This window comes from Thalassophryne amazonica, chromosome 1 (assembly GCF_902500255.1).
Source record: "Thalassophryne amazonica chromosome 1, fThaAma1.1, whole genome shotgun sequence".
Taxonomy (NCBI): domain Eukaryota; kingdom Metazoa; phylum Chordata; class Actinopteri; order Batrachoidiformes; family Batrachoididae; genus Thalassophryne; species Thalassophryne amazonica.
In genome coordinates, this window is record NC_047103.1 from 173887101 (window position 1) to 173913370 (window position 26270).

At 41.9% G+C, this 26270-nt stretch overlaps 1 protein-coding gene across 1 annotated transcript in view; it reads right to left on the bottom strand.

Annotated features, from left to right (window-relative positions):
• mlpha (melanophilin a) overlaps positions 1 to 26270 on the bottom strand; it is a 267636-nt gene that overhangs the window by 11547 nt on the left and 229819 nt on the right. The window contains exon 15 of the mRNA XM_034179775.1: positions 18377 to 18463. Coding sequence (XP_034035666.1) covers positions 18377 to 18463 — 87 coding nt within the window. The remainder of the gene's footprint in view (positions 1 to 18376; positions 18464 to 26270) is intronic.

The window sequence follows — 26270 nt, forward strand, 5'->3', positions numbered from 1 at the left end:
GCCACACTGACAGAGTATTATACTGACAGAGTATCGCACTGACAGAGTATTATACTGTTGGAGTAATGCACTGATGGAGTGTTACACCGACAGAGTATTGTACTGACGGAGTGTTGCTGTGATGGAGTATTATACTGACAGGGCGCTCTACTGACGTAGTATACTGACGGAGTGCCACACTGACAGAGTATTATACTGACAGAGTATCGCACTGACAGAGTATTGTACTGACGGAGTGTTGCTGTGATGGAGTATTATACTGACAGGGCGCTCTACTGACGTAGTATACTGACGGAGTGCCACACTGACAGAGTATTATACTGACAGAGTATCGCACTGATGGAGTATTATACTGGCAGAGTATAGAGTATTGCACTGATGGAGTACTATACTGGCGGAGTGTTGCACTGATGGAGTATTATATTGACAGAGAGTTGCACTGACATAGTACTATACTGACAGAATATTACACTAATGGACTATTATACTGACAGTGTTGCACTGACAGAGTATTATAATGACAGAGTATCACACTGACAGAGTGTTATACTGGCAGAGTATAGAGTATTGCAGTGATGGAGTATTATACTGGTGGAGTGTTGCACTGATGGAGTAGAGAAGCTTGAGTCATTGACTGGACTGGGTTGCTTGACATGAGGACGTTTCGCTTCAAATCGCAGAAGCTTCCTCAGCTAAAATTCTTGCTCTGGTAGTCTGACTTCTGTCTTGACTCTTGTAGAGAAGAATAAACCGTAAGCCAACAAAAGCTGGAGTTTTAAACCTAACCAGACCCCTCCTACCGAGAGGCCGACTGCTATAGGCTAGTGCAGGGGTAGGCAACCTGTTCCAGAAAGAGCCATGAGGGTGCAGGTTTTCTTTGCAGCCGCTGACTCCACCAGGTGATTTTACTGATTAATATCACTTTGAGCAGATGGAGTATTATGCTGACAGAGTGTTGCCCTGACGAAGTATTATACTGACAGAGTGTTGCACTGACGGAGTATTATACTGACGGGTGTTTCACTGACAGAGTGTTGCACTGACAGAGTATTATACTGACGGAGTGTTGCACTGACAGAGTGTTGCACTGACATAGTATTATGCTGACAAAGTGTTGCCCTGACAAAGTATTATACTGACGGGTGTTTCACTGACAGAGTGTTGCACTGACAGAGTATTATACTGACGGAGTGTTGCACTGACAGAGTGTTGCACTGACATAGTATTATGCTGACAAAGTGTTGCCCTGACAAAGTATTATACTGACAGAGTGTTGCACTGACGGAGTATTATACTGACGGGTGTTTCACTGACAGAGTGTTGCACTGGCAGAGTATTATACTGACGGAGTATTATACTGACAGAGTGTTGCACTGATGGAGCATTGTACTGAAAGACTGTTGTACTGAAGGAGTATTGTACTGGGAAGTGTTGTACTTCTCCAAAAAAATCCTGACTATTTGTATTGTCAATTGTGTCTGTAGCATGTCCCAACCAGAAGGCTACCCCTTTGAGTCTGGTCTGCTTGAGGTTTCTTCCTCAAATCATCAGAAGGAGTTTTTCTTTACCACTGTTGTCTGTGTTCTTGCTCTGGGGTTGGTAAGGTTAGACTTTACTTGTGTGAAGCACGTTGAGGCAGCTTTGTTTGATTTGGTGCTATATAAATGAAATAAACTGAAATTAAATTGAAATTGTACTGGGGTATTGTACTGATGTTGTATTTGACTGACAGAGTGTTGCTCTGACATAGTATTATACTGATAGTATTGCACTGATGGAGTGTTGTACTGAAGGAGTATTATACTGAGAGTGTTGCACTGACAGTGTATTATGCTGACAGTGTAGTTCACTGATGGAGTATTATACAGACAGTGTTGCACTGATGGAGTATTGTGCTGGAGTATTAGACTGACAATGTATTTCACTGATGAAGTATTATACTGACAGTGTTGCACTGACATAGTATTATGCTGACAGTATTGCTCTGACGTAGTATTATACTGATAGTATTGCACTGATGGAGTATTACACTGATGGAGTGTTGTACTGAAGGAGTGGTGTACTGACATAGTATTGCACTGACAAAGTGTTGTACTGCATGAGTGTTGTACTGACAGAGGATTGCACTGATGGAGTATTGCGCTGATGAAGTGTTGTACTGAAGGAGTGTTGTACTAACAGAGTATTGCACTGAAGGAGTATTGTAGTGATAGACTGTTGTACTCCTAGGAATACTGGTCAGATTTAAGGTGGAATGATGGAATATTGTAGTGATGGACTATTGCAGTCCTAGGAGTACAATAGGAGTATTGGTCAGATTTAAGGTGGAATGATGGAGTATTGTAGTGATGGAGTATTGTACTCCCAGGAGTACTGGTCAGAAGTATTGGTTAGATTTAAGGCAGAATGATGGAGTACTGCAGTCCTAGGAGTACAATAGGAGTATTGGTCAGATTTAAGGCAGAATGATGGAGTACTGCAGTCCTAGGAGTACAATAGGAGTACTGGTTAGATTTAAGGTGAAATGATGGAGTGTTGCAGTCCTAGGAGTACAATAGGAGTATTGGTTAGATTTAAGGTGAAATGGAGTGTTGCAGTCCTAGGAGTACAATAGGAGTACTGGTTAGATTTAAGGTGAAATGATGGAGTACTGCAGTCCTAGGATTACAATAGGAGTATTGGTCAGATTTAAGGTGGAATGATGGAGTGTTGCAGTCCTAGGATTACAATAGGAGTACTGGTCAGATGTAAGGTGGAATGATGGAGTGTTGCAGTCCTAGGATTACAATAGGAGTACTGGTCAGATGTAAGGTGGAATGACGGAGTGTTGCAGTCCTAGGATTACAATAGGAGTACTGGTTAGATTTAAGGTGAAATGATGGAGTGTTGCAGTCCTAGGAGTACAATAGGAGTACTGGTTAGATTTAAGGTGAAATGATGGAGTACTGCAGTCCTAGGATTACAATAGGAGTATTGGTCAGATTTAAGGTGGAATGATGGAGTGTTGCAGTCCTAGGATTACAATAGGAGTACTGGTCAGATTTAAGGTGGAATGATGGAGTGTTGCAGTCCTAGGATTACAATAGGAGTACTGGTCAGATGTAAGGTGGAATGATGGAGTGTTGCAGTCCTAGGATTACAATAGGAGTACTGGTCAGATTTAAGGTGGAATGATGGAGTGTTGCAGTCCTAGGATTACAATAGGAGTACTGGTCAGATGTAAGGTGGAATGATGGAGTGTTGCAGTCCTAGGATTACAATAGGAGTACTGGTCAGATTTAAGGTGAAATGATGGAGTGTTGCAGTCCTAGGATTACAATAGGAGTACTGGTTAGATTTAAGGTGAAATGATGGAGTGTTGCAGTCCTAGGATTACAATAGGAGTACTGGTCAGATGTAAGGTGGAATGATGGAGTGTTGCAGTCCTAGGATTACAATAGGAGTACTGGTCAGATTTAAGGTGGAATGATGGAGTGTTGCAGTCCTAGGATTACAATAGGAGTACTGGTTAGATTTAAGGTGAAATGATGGAGTGTTGCAGTCCTAGGAGTACAATAGGAGTACTGGTTAGATTTAAGGTGAAATGATGGAGTACTGCAGTCCTAGGATTACAATAGGAGTATTGGTCAGATTTAAGGTGGAATGATGGAGTGTTGCAGTCCTAGGATTACAATAGGAGTACTGGTCAGATTTAAGGTGGAATGATGGAGTGTTGCAGTCCTAGGATTACAATAGGAGTACTGGTCAGATGTAAGGTGGAATGATGGAGTACTGCAGTCCTAGGAGTACAATAGGAGTACTGGTTAGATTTAAGGTGAAATGATGGAGTGTTGCAGTCCTAGGATTACAATAGGAGTACTGGTCAGATGTAAGGTGGAATGATGGAGTGTTGCAGTCCTAGGATTACAATAGGAGTACTGGTCAGATTTAAGGTGGAATGATGGAGTGTTGCAGTCCTAGGATTACAATAGGAGTACTGGTTAGATTTAAGGTGAAATGATGGAGTGTTGCAGTCCTAGGAGTACAATAGGAGTACTGGTTAGATTTAAGGTGAAATGATGGAGTACTGCAGTCCTAGGATTACAATAGGAGTATTGGTCAGATTTAAGGTGGAATGATGGAGTGTTGCAGTCCTAGGATTACAATAGGAGTACTGGTCAGATTTAAGGTGGAATGATGGAGTGTTGCAGTCCTAGGATTACAATAGGAGTACTGGTCAGATGTAAGGTGGAATGATGGAGTACTGCAGTCCTAGGAGTACAATAGGAGTACTGGTTAGATTTAAGGTGAAATGATGGAGTGTTGCAGTCCTAGGAGTACAATAGGAGTACTGGTTAGATTTAAGGTGAAATGATGGAGTACTGCAGTCCTAGGATTACAATAGGAGTATTGGTCAGATTTAAGGTGGAATGATGGAGTGTTGCAGTCCTAGGATTACAATAGGAGTACTGGTCAGATTTAAGGTGGAATGATGGAGTGTTGCAGTCCTAGGATTACAATAGGAGTACTGGTCAGATGTAAGGTGGAATGATGGAGTGTTGCAGTCCTAGGATTACAATAGGAGTACTGGTCAGATTTAAGGTGGAATGATGGAGTGTTGCAGTCCTAGGATTACAATAGGAGTACTGGTCAGATTTAAGGTGGAATGATGGAGTGTTGCAGTCCTAGGATTACAATAGGAGTATTGGTCAGATTTAAGGTGAAATGATGGAGTGTTGCAGTCCTAGGATTACAATAGGAGTACTGGTCAGATTTAAGGTGGAATGATGGAGTGTTGCAGTCCTAGGATTACAATAGGAGTACTGGTCAGATTTAAGGTGGAATGATGGAGTGTTGCAGTCCTAGGATTACAATAGGAGTACTGGTCAGATTTAAGGTGGAATGATGGAGTGTTGCAGTCCTAGGATTACAATAGGAGTACTGGTCAGATTTAAGGTGGAATGATGGAGTGTTGCAGTCCTAGGATTACAATAGGAGTACTGGTCAGATTTAAGGTGGAATGATGGAATTATACCGTCTGAAAGAGCTACAGCAGCACAAACAAGAGAAGACAAACTGAAGGTTAGGAAGGTCAAAGGTTAGAGGTTAAATGACAGGGAATGAACACGTTAAAGGAACATTTGTCATCCACATATATCCGCCCCCTAACATTTGTCAAAACTGCTGGCAAGTCAACTGGAACAGTTCTCATGATTAAAAATGTATATTTATGTTCTTCAAACAGATCATGATTTGCATAAACAGAGTCTGCGTCACGTCACGCACTGGTTTTCTGAAATGATCCCCTTTTCTGGCGTCGCCATGTTGAGAGCCCCACCCATTGATTTACAATGAACTCATTAATGTTAAAATGTCCAACTTCAGAGCAGAAATAAACATGTTTACAGGCATACGTTTCCTAAAGGTGGTGGTCAAGTGGTTCGTGCACTTTGTTTCAGTGCAGAAGGTTGCCGGTTCAAACCCTACCCCTGCCACATTTCTCCAGGTAATGTGGAGTTGTGTCAGGAAGGGTGTCCAGTGTAAAACTTGTGGCAGATCAACATGCAGACCCACCGTGGATCTGCTGTGGTGAAGTTTAAGATGTTTTAAGACATAAAGTTCTGTATAATTGGGGGCGTGGCACAGGAACGTGGTTCTGGCTCCTGTTCTGTGGGACACCTGTTTTGTCTGTGCCACACAGTTGACACACCAGCTCCTCCATGAAGTCCTTGTGTGTCCTGGGCTGTCAAGCTTGACATTGTTGATCTCACGATGCAAGATGAATGCATTTGTGGTTACAGTGTCAAGGAAGTGCAGCAACACTGTCCTGTACCAGCGTGCAGTTTTCAGATGGGTGGAGTAGTACTGGATGAGCTGGTCAGATTGGTCGACTCCACCCATGTTTTTATTATAAGCCAACACTGGGGTAGGACAGGGAATGTCTTTCACCATCCAGCATCCATCCTTCACCCTTCTCCACACTGTCTCACCCGAAGACGCATGATGGATGGTGGAGCACACAGACACCTCCCGTATGTCCATCCACTTTACAAACACCAGAGGCCCCTCTCTTATCCATCTTATAGATCCTCTTTCAGATTGTTTTGTGAGAGCATTTGCCCTCCCTCTGGGGCATCCTCGTCTGTTCTCCCTGTATGACCCAAACTTCATGTTAGCCAGGTCCATGAACAGTTTGGGACTCGTGTAAAAATTGTCCATGTAAATGTGGTACCCAGTACCAAGCGAGGATGGCTGGATCAGGGTCATGACCTCATCGTATGACAGCCTGTGCTCACTTGTGGTCACAGTCTTTCCAGTGTAAATAGTGAACTTGAGTGTGTAGCCATTACTTGAAACAGCCAACACAAAAAGTTTCATGCCCCATTTTGTTGGCTTGTCTTTCAAATACTGAGTCATTCTAGTTTTTGCCTTCATCACCACCATCCTTTCATCCACTGCCAGCTCCCTCCTCGGGTGGTAATAAGCCTGGCAGGCACTGAGGATGTCATCATAAAGAGGCCTGACTCGAAACAGTTTGTCATGACCTGCTGTTCCCTTTTTTCTATCATTTTCTGCATCCTCATCTGGATCACTTAGGTGGATGTTCCAGAATATCGATCTAAATCTGTCTCTGGACATTACTGTCACTGGAAAGGACACAGACAAAATGTGACTGTTTCCAGTAGTCCTGGAGACTTGGCAGTGACACCAACAACATGTACATCAGAAGTCCAAAAAATCTGTTCCGCTCTTCCATTTCAATGTCTGTCCAGTTGTATTTTTTCCTAGTGCCTTGTTTTTTTTACAGCAATTTTATTGGTGTTTGTGCAAATTGTTCTAATTGTGTCAGTTGCAAAAATCAAACCAAAACAAAAGAAAAAGTTGTTTTGGACTTTGGGTGGAAAGTGTATCACCCTGGACTCCTGGTGTTCTCCAAGGCTGAGCTCTGCTTACTGCTGGAGCAGTGTCGGCATCCTCCTCCATGTTCCAGCAGTCAGCGCTGGTGTGTGTCTCTGCTGCACGTCTGAGCAGAGATCTGGATCTGGAAAAAGAAGCGTGTGCTCCGACCCTCTGTTCAGATCTCCGTGCTCACGTTGGTGGATCCACCTGCTTTGGTTGCTCCTCCAGAACAGAAGAGGGATTATCTCTTTCAGCACCAGAATCCTCACTGTCTGTTTCAGACTCTGATGATGTGCTACACGTGCCGTCTTCCTCCAGTTCAAAAAATAACTGAAATGCTTGCTCCACATTCATAAAACGCCTCATTTTTACAACCCCCCCCCCCCCCAAACAACAAAACACGCTTCTCACCAGTAATAAAGAGAAAGCGACCACACAATCAGACACACGTGGGTTTAGTGAACACATGTGGGGTTAGCAGTAGAGAAGGAAATGATCCTTTTGGCTGCGCGTGTGTACATGAACGTGCAGTGAAAAATGACAACAATATTCATGAAAACGCATCGTGTAAAAAATACTCATAAGTTATACTAGGCCTATTAACAAAATTTAAAAAATACTATAAAGGTTGAAGTGTCCACATTCAACACACATTTAAAGGGAGCATAAGAGTGCAGCAGATTGAGTGTTATGTCCACTTAATTTGATCATGTGACTTTTTACATGAGGGCACGTCATTCGACTCCAGAGGGTTAATGTTGTATGCTAACAGTGTTAGCCCTTTTAGCAGCTGTCGGTGGCTTCATCCATTATGGCACCTTCACACATAACACAAATGAGCATGAATCAGGCTGAATGGGAGAAAATGCCAAACCTCATGATGCAGTCGGGAAGGACAGACAGTGGGACAGCTGTGTACGGATGCCATATGTCCACCAAGAATGTGGGGGGATCCCACAGTGATGGATTTGTGCACGATTGTGTGTACATGTACGAACATAGTGCGACCACAGTGACAGGTGTGATACCGCAGCCACACTGACGTGTGCTGCTGTATCACACAGCAGCACACGTCAATGAGAAGTTGTACAAATGTTTATAAATGAAAGAAAATGCATAAGGACAAAATAATAAGAGACTATAGAAAATTAGAAGAACAATGAATGTACCGTTGAAATGTAAGACAATCATGTTACTGGTTATGATGTTTAATTGATGCTGGGATGGTATCCATGTTAGAATTGAGGAAACAAATGGATTTCTTTTTGTCTGATAAAATATTTAATTCCTGTTTTAAGGAGCAGAGAATACAAAAATGATCAACCTTCTGTTCCTTTTTGTTCCTGAACCATGCCCATTGAAGTAAACAAGAAATTAATGAAATTACATGAATGAAATGAAATAAAATAAAATAGAAACATCCCTCCCACCCTCATGCAAGCAGTGACCAGAGGTCAGGCCAGCAAAGTTTACGGCTGCTGCAGGCCACCTGCCTGGAGCAGCTCTGACCCGCATAGATGTGAGGCGTCCATGCGGTCACATCATGAACACATCAGCCAGCCACACGGCGGTGAAAGCAGCTGGCCATACATAGGGTCCTCGCGTCCAGCTGTCTCTGGCCACTTGGTGCACCGAAGGACACTGTGAACTATAATGTAGGTGGTGGACATGACATTTGCCTCACCAGCTGGCTGATCACAGGATCAGATGGATATTTTCACATGGGACAGCCTGACTGATGGTGCCTGCACTGTGCACTGAGGCGCCGCTGGAAGCGTTCCAAAGGTGTGTTGTGTTTTTATTCTTCTCCATGTCATGAGGGCCTGCAGACACATGTGCACTGCCGTGGCCTGTAAACAGCTGTATGTTCTACATGGTACGATATGTGTTCTTCAGCTTTGAATTGCGTTAACACAGCGGTTAGGTGCGACATGATCAGGTCACCTCAGTGAGCACATGAGCCGTGACCGTCTGAAGGCTTCAGTTCCCTATAACAGAAATTACAACGAAATAACTAAATGGAAAGTTGAATCCACTTGATGGATCACATGATGGAGGCGTGCCACAGGTATTTTACATGACGTATGCTTCCTGAACGGGATCCAGTGGGGGTGCACATACGGTACAAGCTGCACATGCCAGCAGGCTTTTATGTGCCTGACCACGGCAAATATCGCTCAAACGCAGTCTGGCCGTCACACTACACTTCAACTGTCCTGCGAGCATTCATCACCTTGACTGCACCTCGATTCTGGTGTCATGTGCACTACATTTGAGCTGGCCACGCGAATGGGCTGCTGTTAGTGCACTGTGACTGCTGTTGGAGGTCTTTGGATCGCACATCGACTCTGGCCAAGTGTGGGTCGAATGGGCATTCGCCCACCATTTGTCCTCATTCGCCTGTCGTGTGAAGGCTGGCTCGATTGGGATATTTGGCCAGGATTCAATGTGCCTGAACATTTTGTACGGCCCCTTGACCGCTGTTCAAATGGTCCAAAATGCATATGGACTTGCAGTACAAATGTTGCAACTTCAGTAGAATGGCAGTACGACTGCATCTCAACAACCATTCAATTGGGTTTCCAACACGAGCGCAATACGAATGTGGTGTGCATGTGCTGTGGCCAAATGGATGTGCCGACTGCTGTACGAGGTGTCTGAGTGCAGTTCGAACTGGCACGACTGTCATCCAAATCCTCCTTCGTGCGCCATTCTGCCTCATTCATGCTATGTGTGAAGGGGCCTTTAGCTCCACTTAATGTACACTTACTGAGAAAATAAGCGGCTCATAACTTTTAATGTCCACAACTCAATCAGCAATCGATATGAGAACCTCCACGCAGAAAAATATGATTTAATAAACATCCAAACCCAGGTTAGTCTGAAGAGAGAGGTGTGTTCAGGCTTCTTTCATCAAACATGAAGACGCCCATGCTCCATCCCTTAATGCATTAATGAATTCATCGTGATTCAGTGTGTGAGGGACTCTCTGAGATGCCCAGATACGGGCTTCATATCAACTGTTCCAGGTCTCTGTAGAACACCTACGGTGACGACTCAGGGGCTTTGTCCCGGATAGAGACAGACTGTGGCTGTTACTCTGCATCCAGGGACTGCAGGTGGTCCTCCAGACAGATTTACCATCCAGGACCATAGTCTATGTTCATGTGTCTATCCACTGACTTATTTAAAGAGCCCTGGGGCTAGTCAGCAGGTCACACACAGTTTGTTGTTACTCATTGTCTTTATTCACAGTTTAATGACTAAAATTAAGAAACCTGGTATCCTTTATCAAGGGCTACCAAAAGATTTAACTTAGAAGGTTCATTTTGGGGGGAGCAGTGGGTCCACCCCCTCTTTCCTAATCTAACCTACTCATTATGTTTAACCATTTTTTGACCACGAGTCACCTTATTCTGGTCAAAGTTACTCACCCTCATGTGATCTTAAACATCCAAACTGTGACATCAGTCAGTTCCTTCATCAGATTCTACATGATGACCTTTGACCCCGTCACAGCCTGACAGCTGCTAAAAACAGACCCTGATTAAGAACACATTGGCGGTTAAAGCCGTCCTACTGGGTGGAGCCAAAGGAGACAAACAGTGAATGACAGAGAAAAACAAAGTTTTTCTAGTGTCATCTCAGCATCATTAGCTTGACCCACGCAGGCTGAACCTCCAGGAGTTCAAATCAGACACGTGAACGTGTGACTAATGAAATCACCTCAACATGCCAGTCAATGCAAATAATCTCTCAAGTGATGATTTTAGTGGACAGCCTGGTTTCAGTCAAAAACTAGACGTCTCACAACGTCTTACTTTTAAATTCAGAGCAGACGGAGACGACGGACATTGATCCTGTGAGACACAGATGTCAGTTTGATTAACATCAGATTCATGTGTCATTCATCACACTGATAAAGTGAAAAAAAATCTAAGGGTGACCTTTAACCCCAGACAGACCTTTGACCTACACAGGGAAGCTACTCAGACAGGATTCGCCCTGTCCTGTCTCTGAGTGACACGGATTCATGCCTTTGGATCCCTGTTCCCGGTCTCACTGCAGTCCAGTGTCAGAGGTCTCTGACCACATTACCCTGATTCTGCTCTCCCTCCACTGGCTTCCTGTCTGTGGGAGGTCAGAGTTTAAGGTTTTGTCCTGTCCAGGGTGAACCCCACCTCTCACTCTATGACTACTAGCACCGGCTCCAACCCCCCCCCCCCCCCCCCCGCCGGGCCAACCCTTAATTGGAGTAAGTGGGTCGAGAAAATGAATGAATGACTGTTATTAACTGACAAAATCCTTCATGGACCAGCACCTCCCTATCTGACCAAATTAAACCTCACGTACCAGCCCATGTTCTACGTTCTGAGGACGCAGGATTACTGTATGTCCCTAAGGTTAAAAAGAAGTCAGCAGGTCACAGAGCTTTCCTTGACCATGTGCCTGTTGTGCAGAATGATCTGCCTGATTCTGTTGAGTCATTCAAATCCAGATTCAAGACTCTCTTGCTTGCCTCTACTGGTGGTTGGCTCTCACTGCGGTATTGTATCACTTCCTGTTCCGGAGCACAGCGGTGTTTTTCTGTATCTGTTAGCTGTTTACTCTGCGCAGTTAGATTGATCTAGTTATCTAGATTACGATTTGTTTCCCAGTGTAATCTTTACGTGCCTTAACTAAAGCACTCCTTCTGCTGAATCACCTCTAAATTATTTACACATTATTCACTTTGCGTGTTTTTAGGAATCCGCTAGCTTAGCGTAGCTACTAGCTCTTAGCCGATTTAGCATGGCGGCTTCTCCTGTCTCTCCCGCACTTTTCTGCTCTGGGTGTGAAATGTTTAGTTATTCCTCGGCCTCCTTTAGCAGTAATGGTACTTGTAATAAGTGTAGCTTATTCGTAGCTTTGGAGGCCAGGCTGGGCGAATTGGAGACTCGGCTCCGCACCGTGGAAAATTCTACAGCTAGCCAGGCCCCTGTAGTCGGTGCAGACCAGGGTAGCTTAGCCGCCGTTAGTTACCCCCTGGCAGATCCCGAGCAGCCAGGAAAGCAGGCCGACTGGGTGACTGTGAGGAGGAAGCGTAGCCCTAAACAGAAGCCCCGTGTACACCACCAACCCGTTCACATCTCTAACCATTTTTCCCCACTCGACGACACACCCGCCGAGGATCAAACTCTGGTTATTGGTGACTCTGTTTTGCGAAATGTGAAGTTAGCGACACCAGCAACCATAGTCAATTGTCTTCCGGGGGCCAGAGCAGGCGACATTGAAGGAAATTTGAAACTGCTGGCTAAGGCTAAGCGTAAATTTGGTAAGATTGTAATTCACGTCGGCAGTAATGACACCCGGTTACGCCAATCAGAGGTCACTAAAATTAACATTGAATCGGTGTGTAACTTTGCAAAAACAATGTCGGACTCTGTAGTTTTCTCTGGGCCCCTCCCCAATCTGACCGGGAGTGACATGTTTAGCCGCATGTTCTCCTTGAATTGCTGACTGTCTGAGTGGTGTCCAAAAAATGAGGTGGGCTTCATAGATAATTGGCAAAGCTTCTGGGGAAAACCTGGTCTTGTTAGGAGAGACGGCATCCATCCCACTTTGGATGGAGCAGCTCTCATTTCTAGAAATCTGGCCAATTTTCTTAAATCCTCCAAACCGTGACTATCCAGGGTTGGGACCAGGAAGCAGAGTTGTAGTCTTACACACCTCTCTGCAGCTTCTCTCCCCCTGCCATCCCCTCATTACCCCATCCCATGATGCACTGTTTCTTTCTCTTTTTGCTCTGTATGCATCACTCTGCATTTAATCATTAGTGATCCATCTCTGCCCCCCTCCACAGCATGTCTTTTTCCTGGTTCTTTCCCTCAGCCCCAACCAGTCTCAGCAGAAGACTGCCCCTCCCTGAGCCTGGTTCTGCTGGAGGTTTCTTCCTGTTAAGAGGGAGTTTTTCCTTCCCACTGTTGCCAAGTGCTTGCTCACAGGGGGTCGTTTTGACCGTTGGGGTTTTTCATAATTATTGTATGGCCTTGCCTTACAATATAAAGCGCCTTGGGGCAACTGTTTGTTGTGATTTGGCGCTATATAAAAAAAAAGTTGATTGATTGATTGATCCCCGTAGAGACGGTGCCTGCTCCCAGACCACCAATAACCAGCAAAAATCTATTTAAGCATAAAAATTCAAAAAGAAAAAATAATATAGCACCTTCAACTGCACCACAGACTAAAACAGTTAAATGTGGTCTATTAAACATTAGGTCTCTCTCTTCTAAGTCCCTGTTGGTAAATTATATAATAATTGATCAACATATTGATTTATTCTGCCTAACAGAAACCTGGTTACAGCAGGATGAATATGTTAGTTTAAATGAGTCAACACCCCCGAGTCACACTAACTGTCAGAATGCTCGTAGCACGGGCCAGGGCGGAGGATTAGCAGCAATCTTCCATTCCAGCTTATTAATGAATCAAAAACCCAGACAGAGCTTTAATTCATTTGAAAGCTTGTCTCTTAGTCTTGTCCATCCAAATTGGAAGTCCCAAAAACCAGTTTTATTTGTTATTATCTATCGTCCACCTGGTCGTTACTGTGAGTTTCTCTGTGAATTTTCAGACCTTTTGTCTGACTTAGTGCTTAGCTCAGATAAGATAATTATAGTGGGCGATTTTAACATCCATACAGATGCTGAGAATGACAGCCTCAACACTGCATTTAATCTATTATTAGACTCTATTGGCTTTGCTCAAAAAGTAAATGAGTCCACCCACCACTTTAATCATATCTTAGATCTTGTTCTGACTTATGGTATGGAAATAGAAGACTTAACAGTATTCCCTGAAAACTCCCTTCTGTCTGATCATTTCTTAATAACATTTACATTTACTCTGATGGACTACCCAGCAGTGGGGAATAAGTTTCATTACACTAGAAGTCTTTCAGAAAGCACTGTAACTAGGTTTAAGGATATGATTCCTTCTTTATGTTCTCTAATGCCATATACCAACACAGAGCAGAGTAGCTACCTAAACTCTGTAAGGGAGATAGAGTATCTCGTCAATAGTTTTACATCCTCATTGAAGACAACTTTGGATGCTGTAGCTCCTCTGAAAAAGAGAGCTTTAAATCAGAAGTGTCTGACTCCGTGGTATAACTCACAAACTCGTAGCTTAAAGCAGATAACCCGTAAGTTGGAGAGGAAATGGCGTCTCACTAATTTAGAAGATCTTCACTTAGCCTGGAAAAAGAGTCTGTTGCTCTATAAAAAAAGCCCTCCGTAAAGCTAGGACATCTTTCTACTCATCACTAATTGAAGAAAATAAGAACAACCCCAGGTTTCTTTTCAGCACTGTAGCCAGGCTGACAAAGAGTCAGAGCTCTATTGAGCTGAGTATTCCATTAACTTTAACTAGTAATGACTTCATGACTTTCTTTGCTAACAAAATTTTAACTATTAGAGAAAAAAATTACTCATAACCATCCCAAAGATGTATCGTTATCTTTGGCTGCTTTCAGTGATGCCGGTATTTGGTTAGACTCTTTCTCTCCGATTGTTCTGTCTGAGTTATTTTCATTAGTTACTTCATCCAAACCATCAACATGTTTATTAGACCCCATTCCTACCAGGCTGCTCAAGGAAGCCCTACCATTATTTAATGCTTCGATCTTAAATATGATCAATCTATCTTTGTTAGTTGGCTATGTACCACAGGCTTTTAAGGTGGCAGTAATTAAACCATTACTTAAAAAGCCATCACTTGACCCAGCTATCTTAGCTAATTATAGGCCAATCTCCAACCTTCCTTTTCTCTCAAAAATTCTTGAAAGGGTAGTTGTAAAACAGCTAACTGATCATCTCGGACAGTGGACTCATCTCTGTGCTTGTTCTGTTAGACCTCAGTGCTGCTTTTGATACTGTTGACCATAAAATTTTATTACAGAGATTAGAGCATGCCATAGGTATTAAAGGCACTGCGCTGCGGTGGTTTGAATCATATTTGTCTAATAGATTACAACTTGTTCATGTAAATGGGGAATCTTCTTCACAGACTAAAGTTAATTATGGAGTTCCACAAGGTTCTGTGCTAGGACCAATTTTATTCACTTTATACATGCTTCCCTTAGGCAGTATTATTAGACGGTATTGCTTAAATTTTCATTGTTACGCAGATGATACCCAGCTTTATCTATCCATGAAGCCAGAGGACACACACCAATTAGCTAAACTGCAGGATTGTCTTACAGACATAAAGACATGGATGACCTCTAATTTCCTGCTTTTAAACTCAGATAAAACTGAAGTTATTGTACTTGGCCCCACAAATCTTAGAAACATGGTGTCTAACCAGATCCTTACTCTGGATGGCATTACCCTGACCTCTAGTAATACTGTGAGAAATCTTGGAGTCATTTTTGATCAGGATATGTCATTCAAAGCGCATATTAAACAAATATGTAGGACTGCTTTTTTGCATTTACGCAATATCTCTAAAATCAGAAAGGTCTTGTCTCAGAGTGATGCTGAAAAACTAATTCATGCATTTATTTCCTCTAGGCTGGACTATTGTAATTCATTATTATCAGGTTGTCCTAAAAGTTCCCTGAAAAGCCTTCAGTTAATTCAAAATGCTGCAGCTAGAGTACTGACAGGGACTAGAAGGAGAGAGCATATCTCACCCATATTGGCCTCTCTTCATTGGCTTCCTGTTAATTCTAGAATAGAATTTAAAATTCTTCTTCTTACTTATAAGGTTTTGAATAATCAGGTCCCATCTTATCTTAGGGACCTCGTAGTACCATATCACCCCAATAGAGTGCTTCGCTCTCAGACTGCAGGCTTACTTGTAGTTCCTAGGGTTTGTAAGAGTAGAATGGGAGGCAGAGCCTTCAGCTTTCAGGCTCCTCTCCTGTGGAACCAGCTCCCAATTCAGATCAGGGAGACAGACACCCTCTCTACTTTTAAGATTAGGCTTAAAACTTTCCTTTTTGCTAAAGCTTATAGTTAGGGCTGGATCAGGTGACCCTGAACCATCCCTTAGTTATGCTGCTATAGACGTAGACTGCTGGGGGGTTCCCATGATGCACTGTTTCTTTCTCTTTTTGCTCTGTATGCACCACTCTGCATTTAATCATTAGTGATCGATCTCTGCTCCCCTCCACAGCATGTCTTTTTCCTGGTTCTCTCCCTCAGCCCCAACCAGTCCCAGCAGAAGACTGCCCCTCCCTGAGCCTGGTTCTGCTGGAGGTTTCTTCCTGTTAAAAGGGAGTTTTTCCTTCCCACTGTAGCCATGTGCTTGCTCACAGGGGGTCGTTTTGACCGTTGGGGTTTTACATAATTATTGTATGGCCTTGCCTTACAATATAAAGCGCCTTGGGGCAACTGTTTGTTGTGATTTGGCGCTATATAAAAAAATTGATTGAATTGATTGATTGATCTAACTTCTAATTGGGCACCACAGTCTCATTTGAGGGCAGGCACTACAGGGGTAAAATATGAAGCATATGATGCAATTTTTCTACATCCGGGGACAGCCCTTGTCTGTCCCCAGCAGAAACACAACACTTTCCCTCATTTTTGGGCAAATTACAGTGCAAACAAAGTAAAAAAAAGCAAAGAAAAGAAATGCTGTGGAAAGTGGACCATGTGTCAAAGTCGTCATGGAAACAACATCAAGATGTCATCATACACAGCTGAACAGGTCAAATCCCACTGGGATACAGGCAGGTAGTAGGAGATGAAGTTAGCATGCACATTTAAATAAAGTTGTTGGATTTGACTGACAGCATATTGGTATTATCAAAACCGCGGCTAAAGGTACTGCTACTAATGATACTAAGACATAACTGTTAGTCTGCGCCAGACACACTTGCGGTGGAGCTTAAGGGGCAGTCGTGCACCTGTGTTCATGCTAACATTTGCACTCTGTGTGTGTATGTGTACATATGTGTGCGTGTGTATATTTGTATGTGTGCATATGTGTGTCTGTGCATGTGGGTGTGTATGTGTGCATGTATGCATACATGCATGCGTGCGTGCACGTGTGCGTACGTGTGTGTGCATGTGTGTGTCTGTGTGTGAGCGCATATGTGTGTGTGTCTGTGTTTGTGCATGTGTGTGCGCGCATGCGTGCATGTGTATGTGTGCATGCATGTTTGTGCGTGAATGTGTATGTGCGTGCGTGAATGTGTGTATGTGCATGTGTGTATGGGTGTGTGTACGTGAATGTGTATGTGTGCATGCATATGTACGTATGTGTGTGCTTGTGTGCATGCATGTATTTATGTGCGTGTGTATATGTGTGTGTGTCTGTGTGCATGTCCGTGTGTGGCCATACGTGTGTGTATGTGTGCGTATCTGTGTATGTGTGTTTGTGCATGTGTGTATACGTACGTGTATGTGTGCATGTTAGAATGTGTGCGTTAATGTATGTGTGTGCACGTGTATATGTGTGTGCATGTGTGCATGTATATGTGTGTGTGTGTGTGTGCGTGTGTATGTGTGTGTATGTGTGCGTATGTGTGTGCATGCCTGTGTGTATGTATGCGTACATCCGTGTATGTGTGCATGTGTGTATACGTGTGCACGTATGTGTGCATGCGTGTATGTACGTGTGTGTATGTGTGCGTGCATGTGCACCTGCACCTGTGTGCGTGCATGTATTTATGTGCATATGTGTGCATGTGTATATGTTTGTGTGTGTGTATGTGTGTTTGTGCGTGTGTGTACATGTGCATGTATGTGCGCATGTTAGAATGTGTGCGTGAATGTATGTGTGTGCGCGTGTATGTGTGTGCTTGCCTGTGTGTATGTGCATGTATGTTTGTGTGTGTACATGTGTGTATGTGTGCGTGTATACACGCGTGCACGTGTGTATGTACGTGTGCGTGCATGTGTGGCCATGCATGTGTATGTGTATGTCTGTGTATGTGTGTGTGTGTGTGTGTATACGCACATGTATGTGTGCATGTTAGAATATGTGCGTGAATGTATGTGTGTGCACACATGTGTGTATGTCTGCGTGCGTGTATGTGTGCGTGGCCATACATGTGTATGTGTGTGTCTGTGTATGTGTGCGTGTGTGTATACGCACATGTATGTGTGCATGTTAGAATTTGTCTGTGAATGTATGTGTGTGTGCGTGTATGTGTGTATACGTGTGCGTGTGTGTGAATGTGTATGTGTGTACTTGCCTGTGTGTATGTGCATGTATGTTTGTGTGTACATGTGTATGTGTGCGTGTGCACATATGCATGTATGTGTGCGTGCGTGTATGTGCGTGTGTGTGAATGTGTATGTATGCGTGTGCCTGTGTGCGTGCATGTAATTATGTGCGTGTGTATGTGTGCATGTGTATGCGTATCTGTGTATGAGTGTGCGTATGTGTCTACGCACGTGTATGTGTGCGTGTATGTATGTGTGCATGCATGTATGTGCACCCGTGTGTGTGAGCATGCTGTATGTTTGAAGATGAGGTTTTTTTCTCCTTTCTCTTCTCTCACCTCCTTTTGCTGTCTTTCGAGCTCCTTCATCCTTATCTCTCGTGCCTCGGCCCTCGCCGCACGCTTTGCCGCCAGCTGTGCCTCCGCCTGAGATAAATGCCAAAAAATTAAAATTTCAAAATAAACATGGTGTAGTTCTGAGACTGTGACCAGAGGAAACATCACATGAATGGCAGCAGGGGGCGCTGTGTCATCTGAGCTGCTGCTGCTTCATCATCAAAGTCTGTTTTAATCTCACAGACACACACGCAAAAAAAAATCTGGCAAAGACCCTTTAAATGAATATTACATTATATAATTTAAAATCTAATTATTGTATTATTCAAATTATGAAGTGAAATGTGAATTATTCATGAGTTAATGTAAGTTATTTAATAAACTATTCAACTAAATGTTTAATTGTTAAGCGTCTCATTTAGCTTAATTTTAACCAAATGAGATCAAATTTATTACTTGTTTTTATTTTTCAGCCTCAGAGTGAAACATAAATTATGATGATTATGATTATTATTACTGTTATTAAACTGTAACTTCACCAGTTTGTACTAAAAATCAAGCCAGCTGTTTTGAAGCCAGCCAGCAGGGGGCAGAAATGCTCCTGTAGGAGCCTGATGCTGGAATGTGGACCAGCAGGTGGTTCTGGTCGGACACGTCAGCTCACACCAAGAACTAAAGAATGTTTCCAGCCCAGACTCAGTGCCGGTGTCACAAACCGAACGGTCCGCCTGCCTCCGCTGTGCATGCGTCACTTTGGAGCTCAGCAGCTCATCTGAGTCTGAATCTGTGAGTCTGAGTCTCTTCACCCAAGGCGGATTAATGTAATTATTAACCATCAGATGACAAAGTAAAACCTCTTCAATCATTCTGAAGTCAGTTTGAAGACAGGAAAACTGTAACGAACACTACATAGGTGAGACTAAGCAGCCGTTACACAAAAGGCTATACCAGCACGGCAGAGAGGGCACCAGTGGACCTCAGTCTGCAGTTCATCACCACCTTAAAGACACTAACCACACGTTTGAGGACAAGGAAGTTAAAATCTTAGCCAGAGAGAAGAAATGGTTTGAGAGAGGGGTCAAGGAGGCATTCTTTGTGAAACGTTTGAAACCCAGCCTTAACCGGGGAGGGGCTCTGAGACACGCTTTATCCTCTGTTTACAATGGGGTACTCAGGTCAAAGCAGTTTCAGTGTTTTGTTCATGGTAATGAGTCATTCACGTCATCAGCAGAGTCATCAAGGGAGCCATCAGAAGAGGGACAGCTGCCCTGTCATTAGGAGGGTGCTAACTAGAGCAGAATAGGTGCTAATTAGAGCTATTGTTTAGTCACTAGCCTATAGCAGTCAGCCTCTCAGTAGGAGGGGTCTGGTTAGGTTTAAAACTCCAGCTTTTGTGACTTCTTGATTATTCTTCTCTACAAGAGTCAAGACAGAGGTCAGACTACCAGAGCAACAATTTTAGCTGAGGAAGCTTCTGTGATTTGAAGCGAAACGTCCTCACGTCAAGCAACCCAGTCCAGTCGAAGATTCAAGCTTCTCTACTATGGAAACCACCTGGACAACTGAGAGCCTACACAGAAATGTTCTCAGAAATCATTTTAATCCAAACTGATCTCAAATAAACAACAGAACAATTCTGGAACCAGCAAACCGGTTTGTAGGTTTCTGTTTCTTCACACAAGCCAAACCGGTTTTCACACCTGCTGCAGACATTTCAAAATAAAAACACTTTTCTACACTTGGCAGCATGCTGCCTTATGCTGCGTTTACACATAGGCAGGACGCATTACCAATGTCATATTTGCGCCATTCTTGGCACATTCCTGATGTTCTTAATGTGACTTAATGCATCTGAACAGGTTTCTTAATAGTGTGTGTTGGTGAAGGTCGTGGGTTTGCTTCCTGCCTGGTCCCTTCTGTGTGCAGTTTGCATGTTCTAGTGTTCATGTGGGTTCCCTCCGGGTGCTCTGGTGCCACCCACTTCCAAAGACACGCAGGTTCAATGAACTGGAAACTCTAAACTAGTGGTGGTCAAAGTCATTCCAGAAAGGGCCAAGTTTTCTTTGCAGCCACGAACTCCAGCAGGTGATTTCACTGATGAACTTCACTTTGAACAGATGGGACAAGTTCATCAGTGAAATCACCTGCTGGAGTTCGTGGCTGCAAAGAAAACTTGGCCCTTTCTGGAATGACTTTGAGCACCATGACACTAGGGTCAAGATTAGGTTTCTTAAGTAATGGTTTAATCACTGCAGATTTGAAACATTTAGGAACAGATCCAGAAGTTAAAGAAAGATGAATAATTTCCAGCACAGTCGGCCCAAGAGTGGACCACAGGTCCTTAAACAGTTTTGTTGGTATCGGATCAAATAAACAGGTTGTGCTTTTTGTTGATGTTACGAGTTTCGTCAGCATGCCCAGTGAGATACTATCAAATTCTGTAAATCTAGGTAATACCTCAGTAGTGGTGCCCACCTCAATAGCAGGGTGTAGTGGCTGGATTAAGGCATGCTGGGATATGTTTAACCTGATGTCTTCTATTTTCTTCTCAAAGTAATCCAGGAAATCTTGTGCTGTAAAAGGAGAGTGAACTACAGGTGGTTGTCCGTGAATAAGTGTTGCCACCGTGTGGAACAAGAACTTTGAGTTATGCTTGTTTTTGTTGATCAAATCAGAGTAGTAAGTCTACGTTGTAGCCAGTAATACATGATTATAGTCTAAGATAGCATCACACCACACAAGGTGGAATACTTCTAATTTTGAACGATGCCATTTCCGTTCGAGACCTCTAGGTTTATGCTTGAGGTCACGCAGGTAATCATTGAACCAAGGTGACTGTGTTTTCAGGGGAGCGTGGTTTTAACACAGGTGGTGCAATCATGAGTGTAGTTTTGAGCACTGAGTTTAAACTATCCACAAGTCTGTCTGCTGACTGGGTATTTGTCAGATGTGAAGCTAAGACATCAGGCAGTCTAGCTTCAAGTTCAGTCTTAGTTGAGGAGTTGATGTGTAGCCGTGATGATAAAACATGAAAGCATCATGTCACATAGTGTCAAGTCTGGCAGCATGCGCTGGTGCTGCGTTTCACCGTATCCACAACACCACAGAGCAGAAATAATTTAAATAATTTTTAATTGTCAACTTAAAAGCGTGTAATAATTCCATGCAGGTACAGATTCATAGTGGAGCAGATACGTGGATGAGTCGTGACTTTGATGATAAAGCATGATATTTGGCACAGTGTTTGAGTATACGCTAAAGATCATTTTTGGCCATAGGGGCATTGCAGAGGCAGCCATTTTCCAAGATGGCCGCCATGCATTGTTGTTTTATTAGCAGCTCAGGATCTAGACCAGCAAGGCTCTTGATCCTGGTGCCTAATCCTACATGTTTAAGGATGAGGAATGCAGTGGTACTATTTATACGAGGTCTGTTAGAAAAGTATCCGGCCTTTTTATTTTTTTCAAAAACCTGATGGATTTGAATCACGTGTGCTTGCATGAGCAAACCTTGAACCTTTGTGCGCATGCATGAACTTTTTCACGCCTGTCAATTGCATCATTTTCTGGTAAGCAGTCTTTGTGTGAGGACATGTGTTGTGCGCAGATTTTCATTTCAAGGAAAAAGATGGAACAACTGCAGCAGAAATTGTGGAAGAGGTGGACATCAGCACTTTTTTGGTACATTCCACTGTGACAGAAGATTTGGTCATGAAAAGAGTGGCGGTGAAATTCATGCTGCTGCTGATGGTGGAGCAAAAGCGCCTCCATGTTGAAGTCTCACAGGACATGTTGTGACATGTCCACCTCTTCCACAATTTCTCAGATAGTCACACAACTAAAAAGAAACCAAAAGCCGTCTGAATCTTCCAAATGGTTTCCATCTGGCTGTCACCCAGTTTCTGGCAAAATCTGATGGGGTGCTGCTCCAGTCGTTCCATCTTTTTCCTTGAAATGAAAATCCGCCGAGCGCACTGCACACGTCCCACACAAAGGCTGCTTACCAGAAAATGATGCAATTGACAGGCATGAAAAAGTTCATGCATGCGCACAAAGGTTCAAGGTTTGCTCATGCAAGCACATGTGATTCAAATCCATCGTTTTTGCAAAAAATAAAAAGGTCCAATACTTTTCTAACAGACCTCGTATCCCCAAACAATGAGTCAGGGAGGGATATTACAGTTTCTTTGTGGACTGCCACCGTGTCCGCCACTGCAGAGTTTTAATATTAGCACATTAACTCCAAGAGCTTTCATCCGATTCTTTTCAAATTATCTGAAAACATTCATGGCTCCCTGAGGATGAAGTGTATTGATTTTGGTGAATCTAGGACCTTCCCTCTAGTGACACCATTAGGTCAAACATTTGAATTAGGACTACTGTATCTTTCAAAGCTTTCATCTAAATCAATGAAATCTAATGGTTTTTTTGTTTGTTTTTAAAGACAACAAAAAAAGAGGTCACACAGTTACAGTGAATCCTGAAATGCAACACTAGTGCAGTGGCACAGTTACAACAAAAAAGAGGTCGCAGTTAAAGTTAAGTCAGGGGTCGAATTAGTACGTGCATGTGCTAGTTTGTGCACATATTATTCGAACGGTGCACATAATTTTATACTTAACTGCACTGGTGCAAGTAACTTTATCCAAGTTTTATCAACTATAAGCACCAGTAGAATGAACCAGTAAAGGAATAAATAAGGAAAAAAAACAATTTCCAGTGTGTTGTCTTCGTCTTCCCTGCGTTTTATGACTCTCACACATGGAGTGAGTTGCGGTGCTCTATTTGTTGTGTTCACGCGCGCACATGTAAACAAAGAAAAGAAAAAAACTGGCTGGCTGTGGTTCCTCTCTCTCTGCCCTCAAACTCTGTCATCATTGTGTTATAAACCAGTCACCATTTGTTTTATTATACATCTGTGTAGTTAATAAAATTATCTTCACGGACGATTAGTTTGCGCGCGCACGTAAAAAAAAAAAAACTGGCTGCCACTGTGGTTCCTTTACAGAACCTGGGAGAGGTCACTTAAAGTGATATTTTTTCTGGCCATAATAATTTGTGTGCACGTTTTCCTTTAATTGAGCCCACAAATTAACAAAACGTGCTCTCAAATGAATAAAACGTGTGCACGTTTTCCTGGCCGTGATAATTCGTGCGCGCATTTTCCTTTAATTGAGCCCTCGAATTAATAAAACGTGGACACGTTTTCCTTTAATTGAGCCCACAAATTAATAAAACGTGTGCACGTTTTCCTGACTGTGATAATTCGGGCGGACATTTTCCTTTAATTGAGCCCTCAAATTAATAAAATGTGTGCACGTTTTCCTGACCGTGATAATTTGTGTGACATTTTCCTTTAATTGAGCCCTCGAATTAATAAAACATGTGCACGTTTTCCTTTAATTGAGCCCTCATATTAATAAAATGTGCGCACGTTTTCCTTTAATTGAGCCCTCGAATTAATAAAATGTGTGCACGTTTTCCTGCCGTGATAATTCGTGCACACATTTTCCTTTAATTGAGCCCTTGAATTAAAAAACAAGCACTCATTTTCCTTTCGTTCAAAATGAACTCCATAATATGACCTAAACTGTCATCCTCACGACGAGGAGACGATTCGTCCTCAGCAACCTCTTTAATGTGCTTAAACTCCAGATGATGTCATGCTGGGCAGCTGGAGTTCTCTGTATGTCCTTGTACGTCCAAACCATGATGATACACTCTGACCAGATCCATTTCTAATTGGGAAATGTGTTACACTTTCTGCTGGTTTGTTGACTAATAGTCAGCATTTATGTGTCAAGACAATATTGAGTGCACGTTTTACAAACTGTGGCCACGTTTAAGTAGATCGTGTCCTTGTTTCACTCAAACAATGCTTAAAACGTGCGCACAATATAATAAAACGTGTGCACAATATAACAAAATGAGCGCACAATATCATAAAACGAGCAAACAATATAATAAAACGTGCACAATATAATAAAACGTGCACACAATATCATAAAACGAGCACACAATATAATAAAACATGTGCACAATATCATAAAACGTGTACACAATATAATAAATGTGAGCACAATATAATAAAACGAGTGCACAATATAATAAATGTGAGCACAATATAATAAAACATGGGCACAATATAATAAAACGTGTGCACAACATAATAAATGTGAGCACAATATAATAAAACGAGTGCACAATATAATAAATGTGAGCACAATATAATAAAACGTGTGCACAACATAATAAATGTGAGCACAATATAATAAAACAAGTGCACAATATAATAAATGTGAGCACAATATAATAAAACAAGTGCACAATATAATAAATGTGAGCACAATATAATAAAACATGGGCACAATATAATAAAACATGTGCACAACATAATAAAACGTGCGCACAATATAATAAAACATGCACAATATAATAAATGTGAGCACAATATAATAAATGTGAGCACAATATAATAAAACATGGGCACAATATAATAAAACGTGTGCACAACATAATAAATGTGAGCACAATATAATAAAACGAGTGCACAATATAATAAATGTGAGCACAATATAATAAAACGTGTGCACAACATAATAAATGTGAGCACAATATAATAAAACAAGTGCACAATATAATAAATGTGAGCACAATATAATAAAACAAGTGCACAATATAATAAATGTGAGCACAATATAATAAAACATGGGCACAATATAATAAAACATGTGCACAACATAATAAAACGTGCGCACAATATAATAAAACATGCACAATATAATAAATGTGAGCACAGTATAATAAAACGTGTGCACAATTTAATAAATGTGAGCACAATATAATAAATGTGAGCACAATATAATAAAACAAGTGCACAATATAATAAATGTGAGCACAATATAATAAAACATGGGCACAATATAATAAAACGTGTGCACAACATAATAAATGTGAGCACAATATAATAAAACGAGTGCACAATATAATAAATGTAAGCACAATATAATAAAACGAGTGCACAATATAATAAATGTGAGCACAATATAATAAAAGGAGTGCACAATATAATAAATGTGAGCACAATATAATAAAACATGCACACAATATAATAAATGTGAGCACAATATAATAAAACGAGTGCACAATATAATAAATGTGAGCACAATATAATAAAACATGGGCACAATATAATAAAACATGTGCACAACATAATAAAACGTGCGCACAATATAATAAAATGTGCACAATATAATAAATGTGAGCACAATATAATAAAATGAGTGCACAATATAATAAATGTGAGCACAATATAATAAAATGAGTGCACAATATAATAAATGTGAGCACAATATAATAAAACATGGGCACAATATAATAAATGTGAGCACAATATAATAAAATGAGTGCACAATATAATAAATGTGAGTACAATATAATAAAACATGTGCACAACATAATAAAACGTGCGCACAATATAATAAAATGTGCACAATATAATAAATGTGAGCACAATATAATAAAATGAGTGCACAATATAATAAATGTGAGCACAATATAATAAAACATGGGCACAATATAAAACGTGTGCACAACATAATAAAATGAGCGCACAATATAATAACACGTGCACAATATAATAAAATGTGCACACAATATCATAAAATGTGCACACAATATCATAAAATGTGCACACAATATAATAAATGTGAGCACAATATAATAAAACATGGGCACAATATAATAAAACGTGTGCACAACATAATAAAACATGTGCACAACATAATAAAACGAGTGCACAATATAATAAATGTGAGCACAATATAATAAAACATGGGCACAATATAATAAAATGTGTGCACAACATAATAAAATGAGAGCACAATATAATAAAACGT